This window comes from Nycticebus coucang, chromosome 3 (assembly GCF_027406575.1).
Source record: "Nycticebus coucang isolate mNycCou1 chromosome 3, mNycCou1.pri, whole genome shotgun sequence".
NCBI lineage: Eukaryota > Metazoa > Chordata > Mammalia > Primates > Lorisidae > Nycticebus > Nycticebus coucang.
In genome coordinates, this window is record NC_069782.1 from 69313331 (window position 1) to 69331426 (window position 18096).

An 18096-nucleotide genomic window follows, 5' to 3' on the forward strand; every position below is an offset into this window, starting at 1 on the left:
CCAACTTGGGAGGGTCCCTTTCCTGTTATCTTGTCTTCTTCTATAGCTGTTAAAGTTATGAGAATAGATTCATGGATACATCATTCACAAGTGAAATCCTAGAACCCACCACCTTCTACATAAGCAGACCATGAAGAGAATCAACCACAGTCCACCTACACTTGTGAGACTAAAGAAGATTTGAAGTTATTTAGAAGCCAGCAAGAGATCATCAGATCACAAACAGCGAAAACAGTTCCAGCCCCAAACCTGACTCTATTGCAGACCCCTGAATCGCTGTTCATCTGGAGAAACCCTAACTGTACCCTTCTATGATACAGGGTCCCCCTATTCAAGCCTGGACAAGGGACCCCAGTTTCCTGGGCCTGGGCAATTTCATGAAGAGTATATCCTAACATTTTACCCAAAGCTAGAGGGATCAAACTGGATTTCAATTTACTGTGAACCCTGGATCGCCCTCCTCTGAGGAACCTCTAACTGCCCCCCATATATCTGATAGGGTCAAACCCCACCCAAAGAGGGTGGATCTGCCTAAAAGAATCAACCTCCTACCCTCTCCCACAGGATGTCCCAACTAAGATAGATGAATGAGTGAACCCCTACCCTATTCCACAGGATGTCCCACCTGGGAAAGGTAAATGGGCCAACCCCCACTCTTACAACAGATGCCCAACCCAGGAAAGAAAATGTCCCAAACCCCCACCCTCCTGACCTTTAAAATCCCTGTTTGCCATTACCCACGTGTGGATTTCTTCCTGGTCCGGTTGGAGATCCTCCCCACCTGCATGCAATAAAGCCATTTTATTTTATTTTATTTTTTTTTATTAAATCATAGCTGTGTACATTGATATGATCATGGGGCATCATTCACTAGCTTCACAGAGTGTTTGACACACTTTCATCACACTGGTTAACATAGCCTTCCTGGCATTCTCTCAGTTACTGTGCCAAGACAATTACATTCCACATTTACCAAGTTTCACATATACCCTTGTAAGATGCACCTCTGGTGTAATCCCACCAATCCCCTTCCCTCTACCCACCTCCCCCCTCCCTTCCCTCACTTTCCCCCTCCCCCTATTCTTACATAATTGCTAAGTCATGGAAAAAGCCCAAGTGCCCATCGATCCACGAATGGATTAATAAATTGTGGTATATGTACACCATGGAATACTATGCAGCCTTAAAGAAAGATGGAGACTTTACCTCTTTCATGTTTACATGGATGGAGCTGGAATATATTCTTCTTAGTAAAGTATCTCAAGAATGGAAGAAAAAGTACCCAATGTACTCAGCCCTACTATGAAACTAATTTAGGGTTTTCACATGAAAGCTATAACCCAGTTACAACCTAAGAATAAGCCATTTTAATTGCACAAACCAGGCCTCCGTTTTCCTTTCACCTTGTGCCTCGGAATAATCTTTCATCTTTCATTTGGTGCTGAACCTGGAATGGGGAGAAGCCTCTTTGGGGGGGCTGAAGTATATCCCATTGGACCCAGCTAGACAGACCGTCCTTCTGGTGAGAGAAAAGAAAATGGAAAACCTCTCCAACCCTGCCTAAACTTCATCCATTTAATGGTGAGCTTTTTTGTTTAAAACTCCTTTTCTAACTTTTTTTTTTTTTTAAGCTCTCTTCCCATCCTCTACTCTTAACTTCCTCTTTCCCTCTGTCACCATCTCTGGATCTCTTACTTCCTTTTCTTCCATTTTTTTCTAGCTGGTTTCACACGTGGAGGTCTTGCTTCCCTGATCTCAGCCCCGGCCACCCCAGCAAGCCAGGCTTGCCTACCTGTGCCTTGTGTTTGGGGCCAGAGGGGTCTAGGCCCACAGTAGGGTATCAGAAGGGTGAGGCTAGGGAACCAGCCAGAGCACAGGCCTACAAGAAGGCATCCCCAAACATGAGGCACTGGGCGGGTGGGCGGGCGAGCCTGGGGTCAGAGAGAACCTGGCCTCTGCATGTGACCTTAACCAGCCAGAAGAGTAAAAAGACCAGAAAGTGATCCAGGTCCCCAGGAGGGCACTGGACAGATGAGCTTGAGGGTTACTCCATGATCAGAAGAGACACACAGAGGCCCTTTTTGACAAAGGTCATACATGGAGACCGGGCATTCTCCCTGACCCCATCCTCCCAGGTCCAACTCTTCTCTCTTGATGGTCTGATAGACCTGGGTTCCTTTGAGCTCTGCAACTTGAGCTAGAGACTTGCCCTCTCAGAGCTTCAGTTCGCTCGTCTGTTAAATGGGCATCATCCTTCCTATGGATGCTGTCACTTGGGTCTCTCCATCCACTCTACAGGGCTTTGGCCTAGAAAGCTAAAGGAAGGGTGATAGGAAGGATATGGGTATTGTGATGCATGTGAACAACTGACACAAAACAGGTGAACTTTACCTACAGCACCTGGCACGTAGTAGGCAAACTTTAGGTAGAATATTTGGCACACAGTGGTCGTATGTTATGTAGTATATCTGGCACACAGTAGCTGCATTTTATTTAACATACCTGGCACACAGTAGGCATGCTTTATGTCAAGTACAGAGAGTAGGCACATGTTATGTACAGGACCTGGCACAGTATGTTCACTTATGTAGAGTACATGGCACATAGTAGGTGCACATGATGCAGCATACTTGCCACATAGTATGCATGCCTTATGTCAAGTACCTAACACATTGTATGCTTACTTCAGGTAGAGCACCTGGCACATAGTAGGTGCGATATATATAAAGCACCTGCATAAAGTAAACTGGATTTCTTTCTTTTTTTTTTTTTTATTAAATCATAGCTGTGTACATTGATATGATCATGGGGCATCATTCACTAGCTTCACAGACCGTTTACCAAGTTTCACATATACCCTTGTAAGATGCACCGCTGGTGTAGTAAACTGGATTTCTATAGAGTATCTGACACAGAGTAGGCACCTGGCATACTGTAGGCACACTTCATGTATAATGCTCATCACACAATAGATGCACGTTATGAAGAATGCTTGGCACATGGTAAATAAAAGGATTTACATAGATTACCTGGTACGGAGTAAGTGTACTTTATATAATGTGCCTGACACACAGTAAGCACTATTTATGGGGAGTATCAGCACACAGTAGAAGGACTTTAGGTACAGTTTTTTGCACGGGGTAGAATGATGGCCAACATCAGCTCAAGTGCTGTTTTTAGCACTTTCCCTTCATTCCCTCTTTTGGGGGATCCCTTGTCTGTGGGGCCCTTCACTGTCCCCCTCTAAGTCTCTCAGCTGGTGTCCCACTTCCCAGATGGGAAGACTGAGTCCAGGTTGGCTGGCACTGCCCATAGTCAGAGCAATGATGGGGTAGAATGTGGACTCCATGCAGGGTCCCCTGGTTCTGCCCTCCCTTCCCTGGATCCGATCTTCTCATGACCCCTCTCAGTCTTCATTTTTCTGTTCTGTCCTCTGACACTGAGTCTAGCCTCCACGTTTGCCCTTGCATCTGGGCTGTTCATTGCCAGAATTTGACCTGAGGCTGCCCACTTTGTCCCTGTTAATAGAAATCATGTCTCAATGCACAGCAGCGGTGGCTGTAAACCTTGTGGCTCAGAGTCACCTTTGATCACCTCTAATTTACCCTCCACCCCACTGCTGGGAGGTGCTGAACCTTGACAACCCAGTGCCCATGCTGTGTCATCCTGAGCTTGTTCCAGTGCATCCAGCTGTTTACCTACCCCGTATTTTTGCTACCCTCCTGGGCATGGTCCAGCCCAGCCCAGCTCTCTTGAAGCCACTCCTTATAAGGGGCTGGGACAAAGACCTCCCAGCAGAAGGGAGAGAAGCTTGTGTGGACAAGCAGCTTCTGAGAAAAGGTGGTGGCTAGGGGTGGTGGGACTGGAGGGTTCTGGCCAGAGATGAGGAGGGGCTGTCAAAGCTGGGGCAACTCCAGGGATGTGGCCCTGGAATGGTGGTTTCCTGGTAACTGAGCCTTTGGCGACCTTGAAGTGATTCCAGGCTAGGCTTTTCTGACTATCATAAGCGTCTCTCTGCATGCCAGGTGCTGTGTATAAATTCTGTTTACTGTGTGCCAGGTGCTGTCCATAAAGTGTGTGCTTACTAGACAACTGGAGGCCAATTGGCTGCAGATTCTGGCTGGGACTTTCTGGACTTTTAGCTCTCAGGCACTGTTTACTTATCTCTGAGCCCTCCCCGTTCCTGCCCCTCTGCACTGGCCTTGGAGCCTCCTTGGCCTCTCCTGGACTTCCAGATTTCCCTTTTCAACCCTCTGTTCTATAGATGTCACAGCTGAACCTATCCTGGCTGGGCCTGGGGCCGGTGGCAGCCTCCCCATGGATGCTGCTGCTACTGGTTGGGGCGTCATGGCTCTTGGCCCGCATCCTGGCCTGGACTTACACCTTCTATGACAACTACCGTCACCTCCGCTGTTTCCCACAGCCCCCCAAACTAAGCTGGTTTTGGGGTCACCAGGGCCTGGTGAGTGTGGCAGCAGGATGGGTCTGCAGTATCAAGGTGGGTGGACTCAGGGAGATGGGGGTTGAGGGTGGGCTGGAGTGTGGAAAGCTGAGAAGTGAGAGAGGTAGCTCACCCCATATGGCTTCCCCTGGTCTGCAACTACTCCCAGGATAAGAAAATCCATCCTCTGGGCTAAAGTGGGCTAATCTCAGAGCAGGCGGTATCTTCTCCCTCTGTCCTGGGATACACCTTTGGGGCTTGGAGACATCCCCAAGAGAAAGAGCAGGAGGAAGCAGAGATTCCCTCCATCTGCAGAATCAGAGCACACTATTCACTGTAGAGGCTACACTTCGTTGGTGCAGTGCAAGGTTGGGGGGGGGACCTGCTGTATTAGGGTTCTCCTTAGAAGCTGAACCAATAGGTTATTGCCCCTATTATCTTTTATGCATATATATGTATGTATGTATATGTGTATGTGTGAGAGAGAGTCATAGTGAGACAATGACAGCAAGGCAGAGAATTTATTATGGGAATAAGCTAGCATAGTTATGTCAAGAAACCCAATAATATCCCATCTGTAAGCTGGAGAACCAGAGACACTGATGGTATAATTCAGCCTGAATCCAAAGACTTGGGAAGCCAGAGTTCTGATGTCCAAGGGCAGGAGAAGATGGCTATCCCAGCTCCAGAAGACAGAGCCAAGTCCCCCTTTCTCTGTCTTCTTATTGCTTTCTGTCCCTCAATGGATTGGATGAAGAGAATGGGAAGGGCGGATCTTCCTTCCTTAGTTTAGCAATTCAATTGCTAATATCTTCTCCAGAAATAATGTTTACCAGCTATTTGGGCATCCCTTTGCCCAGTCATGTTGGCACCTAAAATTAACCATCATAGGAGGTGACAGCCCTGCCTTGCTTGCAGGTAAACCCCACGGAGCAGGGAATGAGGGAACTGACTCAGCTGGTGGCCACCTACCCCCAGGGTTTTGTAACCTGGATGGGCCCTGTCTTCCCCATCGTCAATTTGTGCCACCCCGACATTATCCGGTCTGTTCTCAACGCCTCAGGTACTCATCTGGAATGCCTGATGGTGGGTGCCAAAGCACATCCAGAGCTTCCAGGCCCTCCTCCCTGAGCTTCCTCACATCCCCTGCAGCACCCCAGTCCTTCTTTCTTTCCCCTCTCTTAGCCATCACTGTTTTTCCTTCATATATTCATCAACCTTCACCTCAGTGTCCCCTCTCTGCACTGCCATCTTTCCCTGTTCCCTGGTGTTCTGGGCACCTCTGGAGTCCTAGTTCTCAATCAAAGACCTGCCCTGAGGAAACATCAACATTCAGGAAATGTGTGTGGATGAAGACATACCCAACTTCACTTGGTCAGGAATAGGCCAGTACATGGGACATTTGGCTGATTCTTTTGTATGTAGATGGGATGTAGAGAGTCAGCTATGGAGTTCCATTAGGCAATATTGCTGATCCTGTCTAGTTCTGTCATGTGTGGGGCTCGGCTATATTCAGGATGATCTAGGATGGTCCTAACTGGGACTGTCCTCCACCTGTGACAGCTTTGAAGAGAATCCTTGGGGCAGGTTGGCAGACTTCTTGGAAGAGGAGTTTCTGGAGCTGGGTCTGGAACAATGAGCAGGAATTTTCTTAAAGAAGAAAATAGAGAGAGGAAGTGGGCACTGTTAGTACTGAAGGTCTGCTGCCTGGCCTAACATCAATCTCCAGGCCCAGAGCAATAGATATCATGGTTCAGACTCCAGAACATTGAGTGGCTCTGTACAGGTCCTGGCTTCCTCTGCCTTCTGAGGTCTTTTTCAGTTTTGAGAGATGGAAACTCAATGCCACCTATTCTAAGCAAAGAAAGGGAATCTATCTAGTGTATATTCCAGGGAAGGTGGCCTTCAGGCACAGCTGGATCCAGGCCTCTGTGTCATAGGTAATCTGCCCCCTTTCAGTTTTACCTTTCTCTGTATTACTTTTCTTTTCAGGCAGTCCTTTCCTTTTGGTGTCAACGATGAGTCCCTAAAGCTCAGTGTTCTTGGGAAAGTTCTCCTTTCTCCCATAGTCCCATAGATGGGCTGTGATTCACTTTAGTTTTTCTGGCCTGAGCCACAGGTCTAAATTATCATCCAATCACTGTGACTCTGATTGCCTTGGCACATGTGGAGCTTCCAGAGTTATTACTTTGGTAGTGCAAGTGAGCCTGACGGATAAGGACTCAGGCCCTGGATTCAGACAGATGGACTGAGGGATCAGGGATGCCCTTACTATGGAAGAGGCCACAGTTAAGGGACTCAATGAGAGGGAGGAGAACCCAGGTGAACATGGTGATTTGTATGCAAATGGGAAATTATCTTTTCTATTCCTGCAACTGAAGGACCCAGAGTGTCATATGTGGAGGACATGGTGAGGGAGCCAAGGATGAGATGCTGCACGATGAAGGCTCCAGTCTAGTCTCTACCTCGAAGGTTTTTCTCTCTGGAAGCCTAGAAGAGCATGACTTGGGTCTTGTTTGTTCTTCTGCAGACTCAGAACTCAGAGGAAGGTATCCTGTACACACAGGGCCTGGCAAGCACCTTTGGGGCTGTGTGCCTCTGACAGGTGGGCCCCTTGCATGCAGTCATTAGCATCTTCCATCCTACATTCATCAGGCCCATGCTCTTTGCTCCAGGTAGACATTCTCTGTCTGCAGCTTGCCTGCTGCTGAGGTCCCTGTGTTGCCTCTGCCTGGTCTGGTGACCTGAATGTAGACAGGAGGGACTGAGGTGGAGAGGACACTGTATCCCCTTGACTTCCAGTCTGGCCTCTGGTCTTATCTGCTCATGTTTGAGGCATGTCTGTGTGAAATCTACTATAGGGTCATGTCTGCTGTAAGGCCACATATGTAAATATTTATATTTATACCTGGGTACAGGTTACACCTAGCATTACATGAGCTGATCATGTCTGGGCCTCAAGTGTAGTGAAAGACATTTCAGCTATCTCGAGATGCTTCTGGTGATTTTCTGAACTTTTCTGAGATAGTCTTTTTCTCTTGCTGGTCATGTCTAGGACATGTTTGAGCTTTGTTCAAAGTCTGGGAACCAGAGTCCTTTTTTGAACTGTCTGAGAAATGTTTTGAATATTGTTTGAGGAAGGTCTTGGGGGCAGGTTCATGTCATGCTTGAGGAATAGTCTGGGTCACACCTGTGCCACCTCTGGGACATTAAAGCAACCATGTTTAAACCCTGCGGGGACTGTCTATATGGCACACTTAGGTCATGCGAGACAATCTCAGGTCCATGTTAGAACACATTGTGTCACGGTCAGGGTTGTCATGTATTTATATGTCTGGGGCATATCACATGTCCCAGGTCCATGTCAGATGTCGATAGTTTTGGTGCAGAGAGGATGTCTTAAGTCCCCGTAAATGTGTTTTGTAGATTGCTGAGTTATGCTTGGGTATTGCAGAACATGTTACACCCTTAAGGATGTATGTCAAGTTGTGTTGGGGCATGTCCTGTTAGGAGGTGTCATTGCTCTACTGTGCTTCTGCAGCTGTGTCTGATACCCTCCTCTCTTCCAACCTCCATGCTTCCTTTACCCCTAGCCTCCCTTCCTGCTACGCTGGGCTTGGAGAGGAAAAGTGCAAACCCCAGACTGGGAGCCTCCACCCCTTCCCCAAGTCCCTTCCCTGCCCCTCTGCCCATCCCCTTATGGTCTTTGTTCTGGCCAGCCAACATTGCACTGAAGGACCTGGTCTTCTACACCTTCCTGAAACCCTGGCTGGGTGAGTAACTGCAGACGAAGAGGGTAGGGACAACTGGTCAGGTCACAGGAAGGCACTTTCCATGTCCACTGCCCTTGGCTGCCTCACTAGGGGATGGGCTCCTGCTGAGTGCTGGTGATAAGTGGAGCCGCCACCGTCGCATGCTGACACCTGCCTTCCATTTCAACATCCTGAAGCCCTATATGAAGATTTTCAATGAAAGCGCAAACATCATGCATGTGAGTTCCTTCAGCCCAAGGTCCCAACTGAATCTTTGGAGTCAAAGGGGCCTCAGACAGTTCTGGTCTGGAATTTTAGGTCTACTGGGTGGCTCAGGGCCACTGCTCTTCCTCTCTGAGCCTTCGTTTCCTCATCTGTAAAATGGGGATAATAATCCCTAGTTAAAAAGTGGTAGTGGAGTGATGATCCCAGTACATAAAAGATGCCCAGAGGTGTCAGTTTCTCACAGAATCTTTGTAAACTCAAGAGAACAATGATGATGATTGCATAGTAACCATTTCTGAGTACAGAAGGGTTTATTAGTTTAAAGCAATAAGGGTCTGTGATGGTTACTATGTACATGGGACAGTTGGCTGATTCTTCTTTATGTAGGTAGGATGTAGAGAGTCATAGGATGTATGGAGTTCCATTAGGCAATATTGCTGATCCTGCCTCAGTTCTGTCATGTGTGGGGCTTGGCTATATTCAGGATGATCTAGGATGGTCCTAACTGGGACAACTAGACTGTCTTCCATTTGTTCTCTCCCTCAGGAAGGAATCCCAGTGCTGCTCACATGGCGGAGACAGGGTTCTAGGGAGTGAGAGGAGGTTGCAATGCCTCTTGAATCTTAGAAATATTATTTATTACCTGATCATTTTGTCTACATTGGATTTGGCCATAGGAAGCCAAAGTTCAGGATAGAATCAATCAAAGAGGGGTAAAATACGCTCCATGTCTTAATGGACGTTGCTGAGAAATAACATTGCCAAGGGTGTGGCTATGGGCAGAAGTGAAGAATTGGGAATAAGTGGGTTTCATGAAGTGTCTAGGGTTTTTTGTTTTTAATGTGAAAGCTGATAAGTTAATTGATTCCTATTTCATGGATTCTGCCAGAAGACATGAGACTCCAGGGTTAGAGACAAAGGGTAGTTTATTACTCATGGCACTGCAAGCAACATGTGCTTCTTGTTTATTTGCATTCTTTCTTCAAGCCACCCAAATCCCAGGGGAGTGACATGGTGAGCCCTGATATCTGCTCATGGAGTATATTGCATTACATGGAAGGAGCATTAGGCTTAGGGAATCTATTTTCTTAGCAAGAAGACACAAGCCTGATATGTGTCCAGAGGGAGTCCTTACCTTACCCCTCAAGGTCATTCTCTGCAAAGACACTTCTAAGAACATCAGTGCCTCACATCTTTGGCTTGCCCAGAAAGGATACTCAGGGCCCATAGAAGACTACCTGTCCCAACATAGGGATAGTTTTATATTACATTTGTAGAAATACATCCAAGAAATTGAAACATTTATTCTGAACTCTCCTTATTCCAGAAACAATGTCATTTGCCAATTCCGTGATATGAACATAAATTTTATAATTCAATTTTAACAACTCTGTGAAGGAGCAATTATTTTTGCCCCAATATAGATGATGAAATGAAGGGTCAGAGAGACTGGGGAGTTTTCCCAAGTCTACCCAGCTAGTAAGTGAGTTAGGAGTGTGGAGAGGGGATTCTAACCTGGCTTGTTTATCTGGCACTAAAGCCGGTCAACTCAACTGTTACTGAATATTTGACAAGTGGAAATTGGGGGAGGGCAAGGAGTTGACCAAGGGCACTCAGAGCACAGGATGCACAGCTGGAACAGGAACCCAGCTATCCTGACTCCCAGCCTTGAGTCTTCATCTTCAAATAATAACAGCTTCTGCTCCCCCTCTCCCCAAGGCTTTTTGTCCCTGGGGATGGGTTCTTGGGACAGAGGACCAAGAAGCTGTTTATGGGTAGGGTTGACAAAGAGCTCAAGGGAGTCAGGGTCCTATGATAGCTCTGTCTTCTTATGTGTCTAGGCCAAATGGCAGCGCCTGGTCTCAGAGGGCAGTGGCTATCTGGACATGTTTGAGCACATCAGCCTCATGACCTTGGACAGCCTGCAGAAATGTGTCTTCAGCTTTGACAGCAACTGTCAGGAGTGAGTCTTTGCCCACAGCCTGGGAATGTTGGCCATGGACCCAAGAGTATAGGTGGGGGTAGGAGGACAGACCAGGGAAACCAGAGCCTTCTTGGAAGAGTTGTGTCATAGCTCTGCTTGGAACGACAGGGAAAGGAAGAGTGAAAGCATTTTTACAGGTAGTTGAAATTGTTTGAGTAAAGCAAGGAGTCTAGGATAAGCAGAGCATGTGCAGCACACTAGGATTGAGGTTGTAGAGGTAGACAGGGGCTAGATCTCCAGGGCATTGAAAACCCTAGGAGAGTGGTATGAATTTTATCATGAGGTTTCCAGGGAGCCATTGAAGATGATTGAGCTAATGATGGGCATGGTCAGAGCTAAGCTCTGGGGAGAACTGTCATGTAGACACTAGATGGAATTGTCTCTGGATGCAGGAGGCTTGGTGGGGGGGACTGGATCACGGACCGGTTGGAAGAGGATGAAGTCTTAGCACCATGCACAGTTTCAGAAAGAAGAAGGGGCTAGACTGGATACTGGATAGGAGACAGAGAAGCAGAGAAACATTATGTCCAAACTATGCTCTGGGAGCCTTCTGGTACATAGGCAGCTCACACAGGTTGAATGCAAGGTGAGAATAGGGCTCGAAGAGCCAAGTCACACGGCCGATCCATTCTGTGTATCTATAGTGCCATTGGTTTCAAGATACTCAGTTTCTTGATGGGAGGTAAATCCTGGCTGCTGGTGGGAGGTGCTCTTGGGCCTTCAAATGGGTTACATATTCTTTCCTTCCTTGTTCCCTCATGCTGCAGGAGGCCCAGTGAATATATTGCTGCCATCTTGGAGCTCAGTGCCCTTGTGGCAAAAAGGCATCAGCAAATTCTCCTTCATCCGGACTTCCTGTACCGTCTTACTCCAGATGGGCGGCACTTCCACAAGGCCTGTAAGCTGGTACATGACTTCACAGATGCTGTCATCCAGGAGCGACGCTGCAGCCTTCCAAGTCAGGGTATTGATGACTTCCTCAAGACCAAAGCCAAGACCAAGACTTTGGACTTCATTGATGTGCTCTTGCTGAGCAAGGTGGGCTTCTCTGGGATATGAATTCAAGTGTTAGAATGATGAATGGTGCAGTGGTGCATGTCAGCTGTCCTAGATACTTGGAAGGTGGAAAGAGGATTGCTTGAGCCCAGTAGTTTGAAGCTATGGTGCACTGCAATCGTGCACATGAGTAGCTCCTTCACTCCAGCCTGGGCATCACACCAAGACATTATCTATTAAAAAAATCCAACAAATGAAAAAAGAGTTAGAATGGATTTAGATCAAAGAATGTGGACTTGATCCAGAGGGTACTGGGTATCCATGGAAAATTTTTTTGAGTATGGGAGGGACAGGTCAGAAGTAGGTTTTAGAGATGACAGTCTAAAATGCAGCCAGCAGAGACTGCTGTGTCTGAAGCTGTGAATTGTCTGAGATTTTACTCTATTTCCAAGTTAAGAAGTGAGTCACCACATTTTTATCTCTACATCAGCATCTACATCTATGTTTACATTTTCGTCTATGTCTATGTGTATGTCTAGGTCTGTCTATGATACATCATTGTGTTTGTCTACGTCTCTGAGTCTTTCTCTGTGTCTATGTCTTCGTATCTCTGTGTCTTAGTTTATGTGTACGTGTCTGTGTCTACTGCCTTTGTGTCAGTGTCTCTATGTCCTTGCCTATGTTTTCATCTATGTCTACCTTTCTCTATGTGCGTGTGTGTGGTTCTCTATGTCTTTGTGTCTTTTTCTGCGTCTATGTCTATATCTAATCTGACAGATGAAAACCCTGGATCAGGGAAGCCCACTTCTTATTCACAGCAATAATAGCCAGAGTTAGACTGCAGCACTGGCTCCCCAATCCCAAACTCTTCCGAGGGTGATATGGTGCTTCTAAGTATGTGAAACAGAGTTTGCACCATAGTTTGCACTATGTCTTGGTACTTACATAGGATGGATGAACAAATTTTGAGTTAGAGAGAGAGAGACAGAGAGAGAGAGAGAAACATTTTTTAATTCTCTAAAGCATAAAAAAATCCTCTCCAGTGAGATGCCAAAGTCTATGGGTTTACAACCTAAATGTTTCCAGGGGAGATAAGATTCTCTGGATTACTCCAGAATGTGAGCAGATAGATATCTTTGGAGCAGTACTTAATCTGTGACTTCCCAGGCAAATGACCATTTAATCATCCTGTAACTCAGATTACTGTAACTTTATTCCTCAGAAGGCTGTCACAATACAGAAATATAAAAATATTAATATATCAGTGATTCCTGCCACTAAAGACAAAAGAAGAGGCAAGCAAGCCAGGGAGGAAGCCTGTGGGGTGAAGGCTCTGGTGAGGGGGACCAAGAGAGGTCTAGGAGTGGAAGGTAGGCTTGGGTTTTTAGAAGGAGGATGAATCTTTGAAATTGTCTCAAGTTAGAATTGGAACCCTCAGAGCTAGTGTGATTTGGGGGTTCTTGCCTTTTCTCCAGGATGAAGATGGGAAGCAGTTGTCAGATGAGGACATAAGAGCAGAAGCTGACACCTTCATGTTTGAAGGTGAGTGTCCCAGTGTGGGACTACGTGGGGACAGGGGTCTTTCTATCCCAGGGACTTGATGGATGGACCCTGGATCACCCCATTCTGCCCATTTTTGTCCCTCCTCCCATCCTCGCTAAGGGCTTCAATTCCTGGGTGCTGTCCACATCCTGGTGCTGAAGCAGCCCAGAGACTCAAACTTTTTGGGCTCCCCCTCAGGCCATGACACCACAGCCAGTGGTCTCTCCTGGGTCCTATACCACCTTGCAAGGCACCCAGAATATCAGGAGCGCTGCCGGCAGGAGGTGCAAGAGCTTCTGAGGGACCGTGAGCCTAAAGAGATTGAATGGTGAGTGCAGGTCCTCATGGCCTGTTCCTGAGCCTGTCTCATTGGCTCTGTTCCCCAGGTGGGAAAAGGGAAAGATGCTTTTGCTGATTTTGCTACTATGGCCTAGGGGGAATAGAAGCAGAGAGCATAGGTAGGGCTTGATATGTAGCTTGCCTTAGCAGGGGCAAAGGTTGCAAGCTTTGGGAACAAAAAGATCTGGGCTGCTAAGAGTATTAGTGACAATATGTGAGGGTACTTCTACAAGTTTGACTACTTTAAATGCCACAGATAAGTAAGATTGTGCAATATTTGTCTTTTTTGTGCTTCCATTCACTTAGCATAATGTCCTACAGGGATTTTTTTTTTTTTGCCATATGTGAAGTTTTCACTATTCACATATCTGTCTTTAAGCTTTCCATTGCATTCCACGGGTCTGTTTTTTCTGTTTTTGCAGCAGTTCCACACCATTTTTATTACTGGAACTTTGTAATATGTCTTGAAATCTGATAGAGAGACTTCTCCCTCTTTAAAATTTACATGTATTTTCATATTGACTAAGCTCTTCATTGTCTTTTATTCTTCCAGAAAAATTTTAGAGTAAGTTTATTAAGTTCCTAAAAAACATTAGGCAAGTTTTAATTTGAATTAAATATATTTTATTGGTTGATTTTAATATCTGGTTGATATTAAAAATCGGTTACTGCATAATATTGACACACACTATCCTAAAGTGTAGAAGTGATACTAATCTAGCCAAAAAATCTTTTAGTCTTTTGATGGAGTTTAAGCTCTCATTTTCTTGAGAGCTTATGCATGTTTCATTAAATTAACCCTTAGATGCTTTCATTGCTATGGAGAAATGTATCTTTTATTTGTGTTAAGTGAAATTTATAAGTTCATTTGAAATATAGAGATGTCATGTTTTTATGCTAAGTCTTTTTTTTTTTCCCCTGATACAGAGTCTCACTCTGTGGCCCTAGCTTGAGTGCCATGGCATCATCATAGCTCAAAGCAACCTCAAACTCTTAGGCTCAAGTGATCATCGTACCTCAGCCTCCCAAGTAGCTGGGACTATAGGCACCCACCACAATGCCTGGATAATTTGTCTATTTTTAGTAGAGATGGGGTCTTGCTCTTGCTCAGGCTGGTCTCAGACTCCTGAGATCAAGTGATCCACCCAGCTTGGCCTCCCAGAGTGCTAGGATTATAGGTGTGAGCCATTGCTCTGAGTCTTTTGCTAAGTTTAATGTAAGTATTTTATAGTATTATTATTAGCATCTTTTATTATCTTTCCTAGTTGGTTGTATGTCTACATAAAAACTAATGATTGGGTGGCACCTGTGGCTCAAAGGAGGAGGGCGCAGGCCCCATATACTGGAGGTGGCAAGTTAAACCCAGACCCAGCCAAAACTGCCAAAAAAAAAAATGATTTATACATATAATTTTTGTGCCCAATGAATGTAGTAAATCCTAATATGATGTCTCATATCAATAGGAGAATTATAGGTCATTTGATAAAAGCTCTTGGCACAACTGGGAACTGCCTGGAAAAAAGTCAAATTAACCTTCTTCTCCTGTCCTGTAAAAAGATAATGTCCACAATACATCAATTATTTGAAATTTATAAAACAAGGAATCTGTTTAATTTTTTTTTTTGAGACAGAGTCTCACTCTGTTTCCCAGGCTAGAGTGCAGTGTCATCAGCCAAGCTCACGGCAACCTAAAATTCCTGAGTTCAAATGATCCTCCTGCTTCAGCCTCCCAAATAGCTGAGACTACAGGTGCCCACCACAATGCCTGGCTAAGAACAAGGAAACTTAAAAGCCCTAAACAATGGGAAAAATTTTTTATAGCTCCAGAGTAGGGAAAATCCTATTTTGACACAAGTCCCAGGAGATACACAAGAATAGATTGATAAATTAGAAATGACACAAAATAGCACATATAATATACAGTATGCTAATATATATTGCTAGTAGGCTTTTTTTATATTGAAAAGTAGCTATGGATTAAAGAATGTATTAAAAAATCGTAGGCAACCTGCATTTGTGTACATAGGAAATAGGTGGTTTGAGACATGTAAGTGGGTAACATTGTATAGTTTTCAAATTTAAAAATAGTTAAGTGTGTCAAGTATTAATGTTTTAAATAGCCAAACAAAAAGAAGAAACATTAATGAAAAGAATTGTGCTCCCTTATGGATCATCAATGTTTGTAAGAGTTGTCCAGTGTAATCTTTTGTGTTTTCTTTCTTTTCTTTTTTTTTTTTAGAGACACAGTCTAACTTTATCACCCTTGGTAGAGTGCCATGGTGTCATGGCTCACAGCAACCTGCAACTCCTGGGCTTAGGCGATTCTCTTGCCTCAGCCTCTGAGTAGCTGGGACTACAGGCGCCTGCCTGCCAAAATGCCCGGCTATTTTTTTGTTGCAGTTTGGCCAGGGGCCAGGGCCCACTGAGCCACAACCTCCCTTCTTGTGTTTTCTAATTATAAAATTACTATCTGCCAAAATGACATTTTTACCCCCCCATATCAAATTGTATTATTCTCCTTTTATTCCTATCTAATTGCATTTGTAGTATTTCAAGTACAATGATAAATAAGAGTAAAACATTGGATCTGTGTGTTTTTTCTTTGTTTTTATGTAAATTTGTTAACTTTTTACAGTTGGCATTTGGCATTTTTTTAAAAAAAATATTTGTTTTTTTTCTGGCACTTTTCTAATTCTCTGTTTTTCTGATTTTTTCCTGCTATACTAATTCTCAAATATTTGATTCCCGTGGAGCTTACTTTGTCATAGGGGATAAAAGATCTCACTGGGAAACACAGTGCTGGGGGATTCTGTTTCTGTCTTTGCTCCCTGCACAACTGTATTTTTTTGTTTCCTTAGGGATGACCTGGCCCAGCTGCCCTTCCTGACCATGTGCATTAAGGAGAGTCTGCGGATGCATCCCCCGGTTCCAGTGATCTCCCGCTACTGTACCCAGAACATTGAGCTCCCGGATGGCCGAGTCATTCCCAAAGGTGCCCACAATGGCAGGGGGAGGAGGCTCCTGGGCAGGAAGAGGGTCCAGTCAGGCAGTGGGGCCCTGTCCTGACTGTCCCCTCCTCCCCACAGGAGTCATCTGCCTCATCAGTATCTTTGGAATCCATCACAACCCAGCTGTGTGGCCAGACCCTGAGGTGCCGACTACTACCCTCCCTTCTATATCCATCCATGGATCCTAGAGGAGGGGTCAGGGCTTTGACAGTTAAATTGGAGGTTGTCTCTCTCCCCCCACTAGTAGATATACTCAACTGTCTCTCCAAGGCTGGCTGTCCTGGGAGACCTCACCCAGCCAGTCTGTCTCACTTTCTCCTCCAGGTCTATGACCCCTCCCGCTTTGACCCAGACAACATCAAGGAGAGGTCACCTCTGGCATTCGTTCCCTTCTCGGCAGGGCCCAGGTGAGGGAAGTGGGAGTCTGGGCGTGGCAGTGGGCAAAAGGAGTTTCTTGTAGGTGGTCAGAGTTCTCTCCCTCTTTCCTAGCCGTCCTCTGGGGTTGTGTAGGTCCAATAGAGGACAGAGTGCTCTCAGAACACTCTTCCCCCGTTTGCTGCTTTGAGTTGGGGGATGGAATGTGAACCAGGGCCGGGGTACCTGTAAGCCTATATGAGGGTCCCACGCCTGGTTATACCCCCCTCTGCTCTTCAGGCTTATTAGGGTTGGGATGGGGGTTCTAGGTCAAGTTCCAGGCACCCTGGGGCCTGGATGAGGGTCCTGGGTGCAGTCAGAGTCCCCACCCCCGCCGCCAGGAACTGCATCGGGCAGACCTTCGCCATGACCGAGATGAAGGTGATCCTGGCGCTCACGCTGCAGCGCTTCCGCGTCCTGCGAGAAGACACCGAGTCGCGCAGGAAGCCGGAGCTGGTCTTGCGAGCTGAGGGTGGACTTTGGCTGCGGGTGGAGCCGCTAAGCGGCCGTCAGTGACTCACTCCCGCCTGGCTTTAGACCCATTGTGATCCCACCTACCTGCCTTTGCACATTCTCGTGTATAAAACTGTGCTGTTCCCTCTGCCTGAGCCTTGTCTACAGCCAGAGAGGGGGTGGTGGGGTGGTGGTGGTGGTGGTGGAGGCTTGGGGACTGCGGGGACCCGGGGAGTGTGCGTGGGTGGGTTGAGGTGGGGTTGGAGACCTGAGCCCCCAATTCTGACTGCCTCTCTGGCTGAGCACAAGGCCCTCAGCAGATCCCGGGTTCTCTCAGAGCCCAAGTATAGACTTCCTCCTGTGGGGAATAAGGAGCCATTGAACGTGTTTAAGTAGGACAGTTGCCAAGGTTTAGGAAGGATTCAAGGGGCAAGATTGAGGCTCTGAGTCAGGGAGTTCAACAGCAGAGGCAGATCTCTTAGTCTGTCTGAAAATTCCTCTAAAGGTGCACGGTTTTCAGCACCCCAGAAAGGTGGCTTTGTCTCATATGTGCTCCTTGTGGTACCAGAACCTAAGACGGGAAAATTCCATTCTCGGCTATAAGCGAGACTCGGGGGTTAATTCCTCCCTGCTTGCTAAAACAGCAGAGACGCAGGGGTTAATTCCTCCCTGCTAGCTGAAAAGGTCTTGGGAAATGTTCCCCTGAGATCCCTGCCAAGTCATAGCTGGAGATTTAGCACCTGCCTGGAGCTGAACTGTTGCTCTTCATTCCCTAACTTCAAATTACACAAAAGTTTCATTTAACCTGTCAGGGAGGTGGGCGAACAGAAACAGACAGCCTGGTGTCCTTGTAGTTTATCTGTAAGTTATATGCTCCAGAATTAGAAATGACATGTACGTGCTTTGCAACATTTATGCTGAGGAGGACCTTTTTATGGCAGT

The 18096-nt window shown here is 46.3% G+C and overlaps 1 protein-coding gene across 2 annotated transcripts; it reads left to right on the forward strand.

The window, feature by feature from the left end:
• Nucleotides 1-3715: 3715 nt before the first annotated feature.
• LOC128582210 (cytochrome P450 4F2) lies at nucleotides 3716-17304 on the forward strand. Of its 2 annotated transcripts, none has more exons than XM_053585898.1 (13): nucleotides 3716-3839; nucleotides 4265-4462; nucleotides 5360-5504; nucleotides 8035-8214; nucleotides 8305-8432; nucleotides 10260-10381; nucleotides 11170-11440; nucleotides 12874-12940; nucleotides 13139-13268; nucleotides 16138-16271; nucleotides 16366-16430; nucleotides 16612-16694; nucleotides 17043-17304. In XM_053585898.1, the coding sequence occupies exons 1-13, from the start codon at nucleotides 3729-3731 to the stop codon at nucleotides 17215-17217; spliced, it is 1809 nt and encodes a 602-aa protein (XP_053441873.1). In that variant the 5' UTR covers nucleotides 3716-3728; the 3' UTR covers nucleotides 17218-17304. The 2 variants fall into 2 exon arrangements, with proteins under 2 accessions (XP_053441873.1, XP_053441874.1); XM_053585899.1 differs by having other exon boundaries at nucleotides 3717-3839; nucleotides 8161-8214.
• Nucleotides 17305-18096: the final 792 nt, after the last annotated feature.

Bases quoted from the DNA above. Each gene is read 5' to 3' on its own strand.
- LOC128582210 (XM_053585898.1), top strand. From the start codon at position 3,729: ATGGTCCAGCCCAGCCCAGCTCTCTTGAAGCCACTCCTTATAAGGGGC. The intron at 13,269-16,137 runs GTGAGTGCAGGT...TTGTTTCCTTAG, and splicing joins GAGCCTAAAGAGATTGAATG to GGATGACCTGGCCCAGCTGC. The intron at 16,431-16,611 runs GTGCCGACTACT...TTTCTCCTCCAG, and splicing joins CTGTGTGGCCAGACCCTGAG to GTCTATGACCCCTCCCGCTT.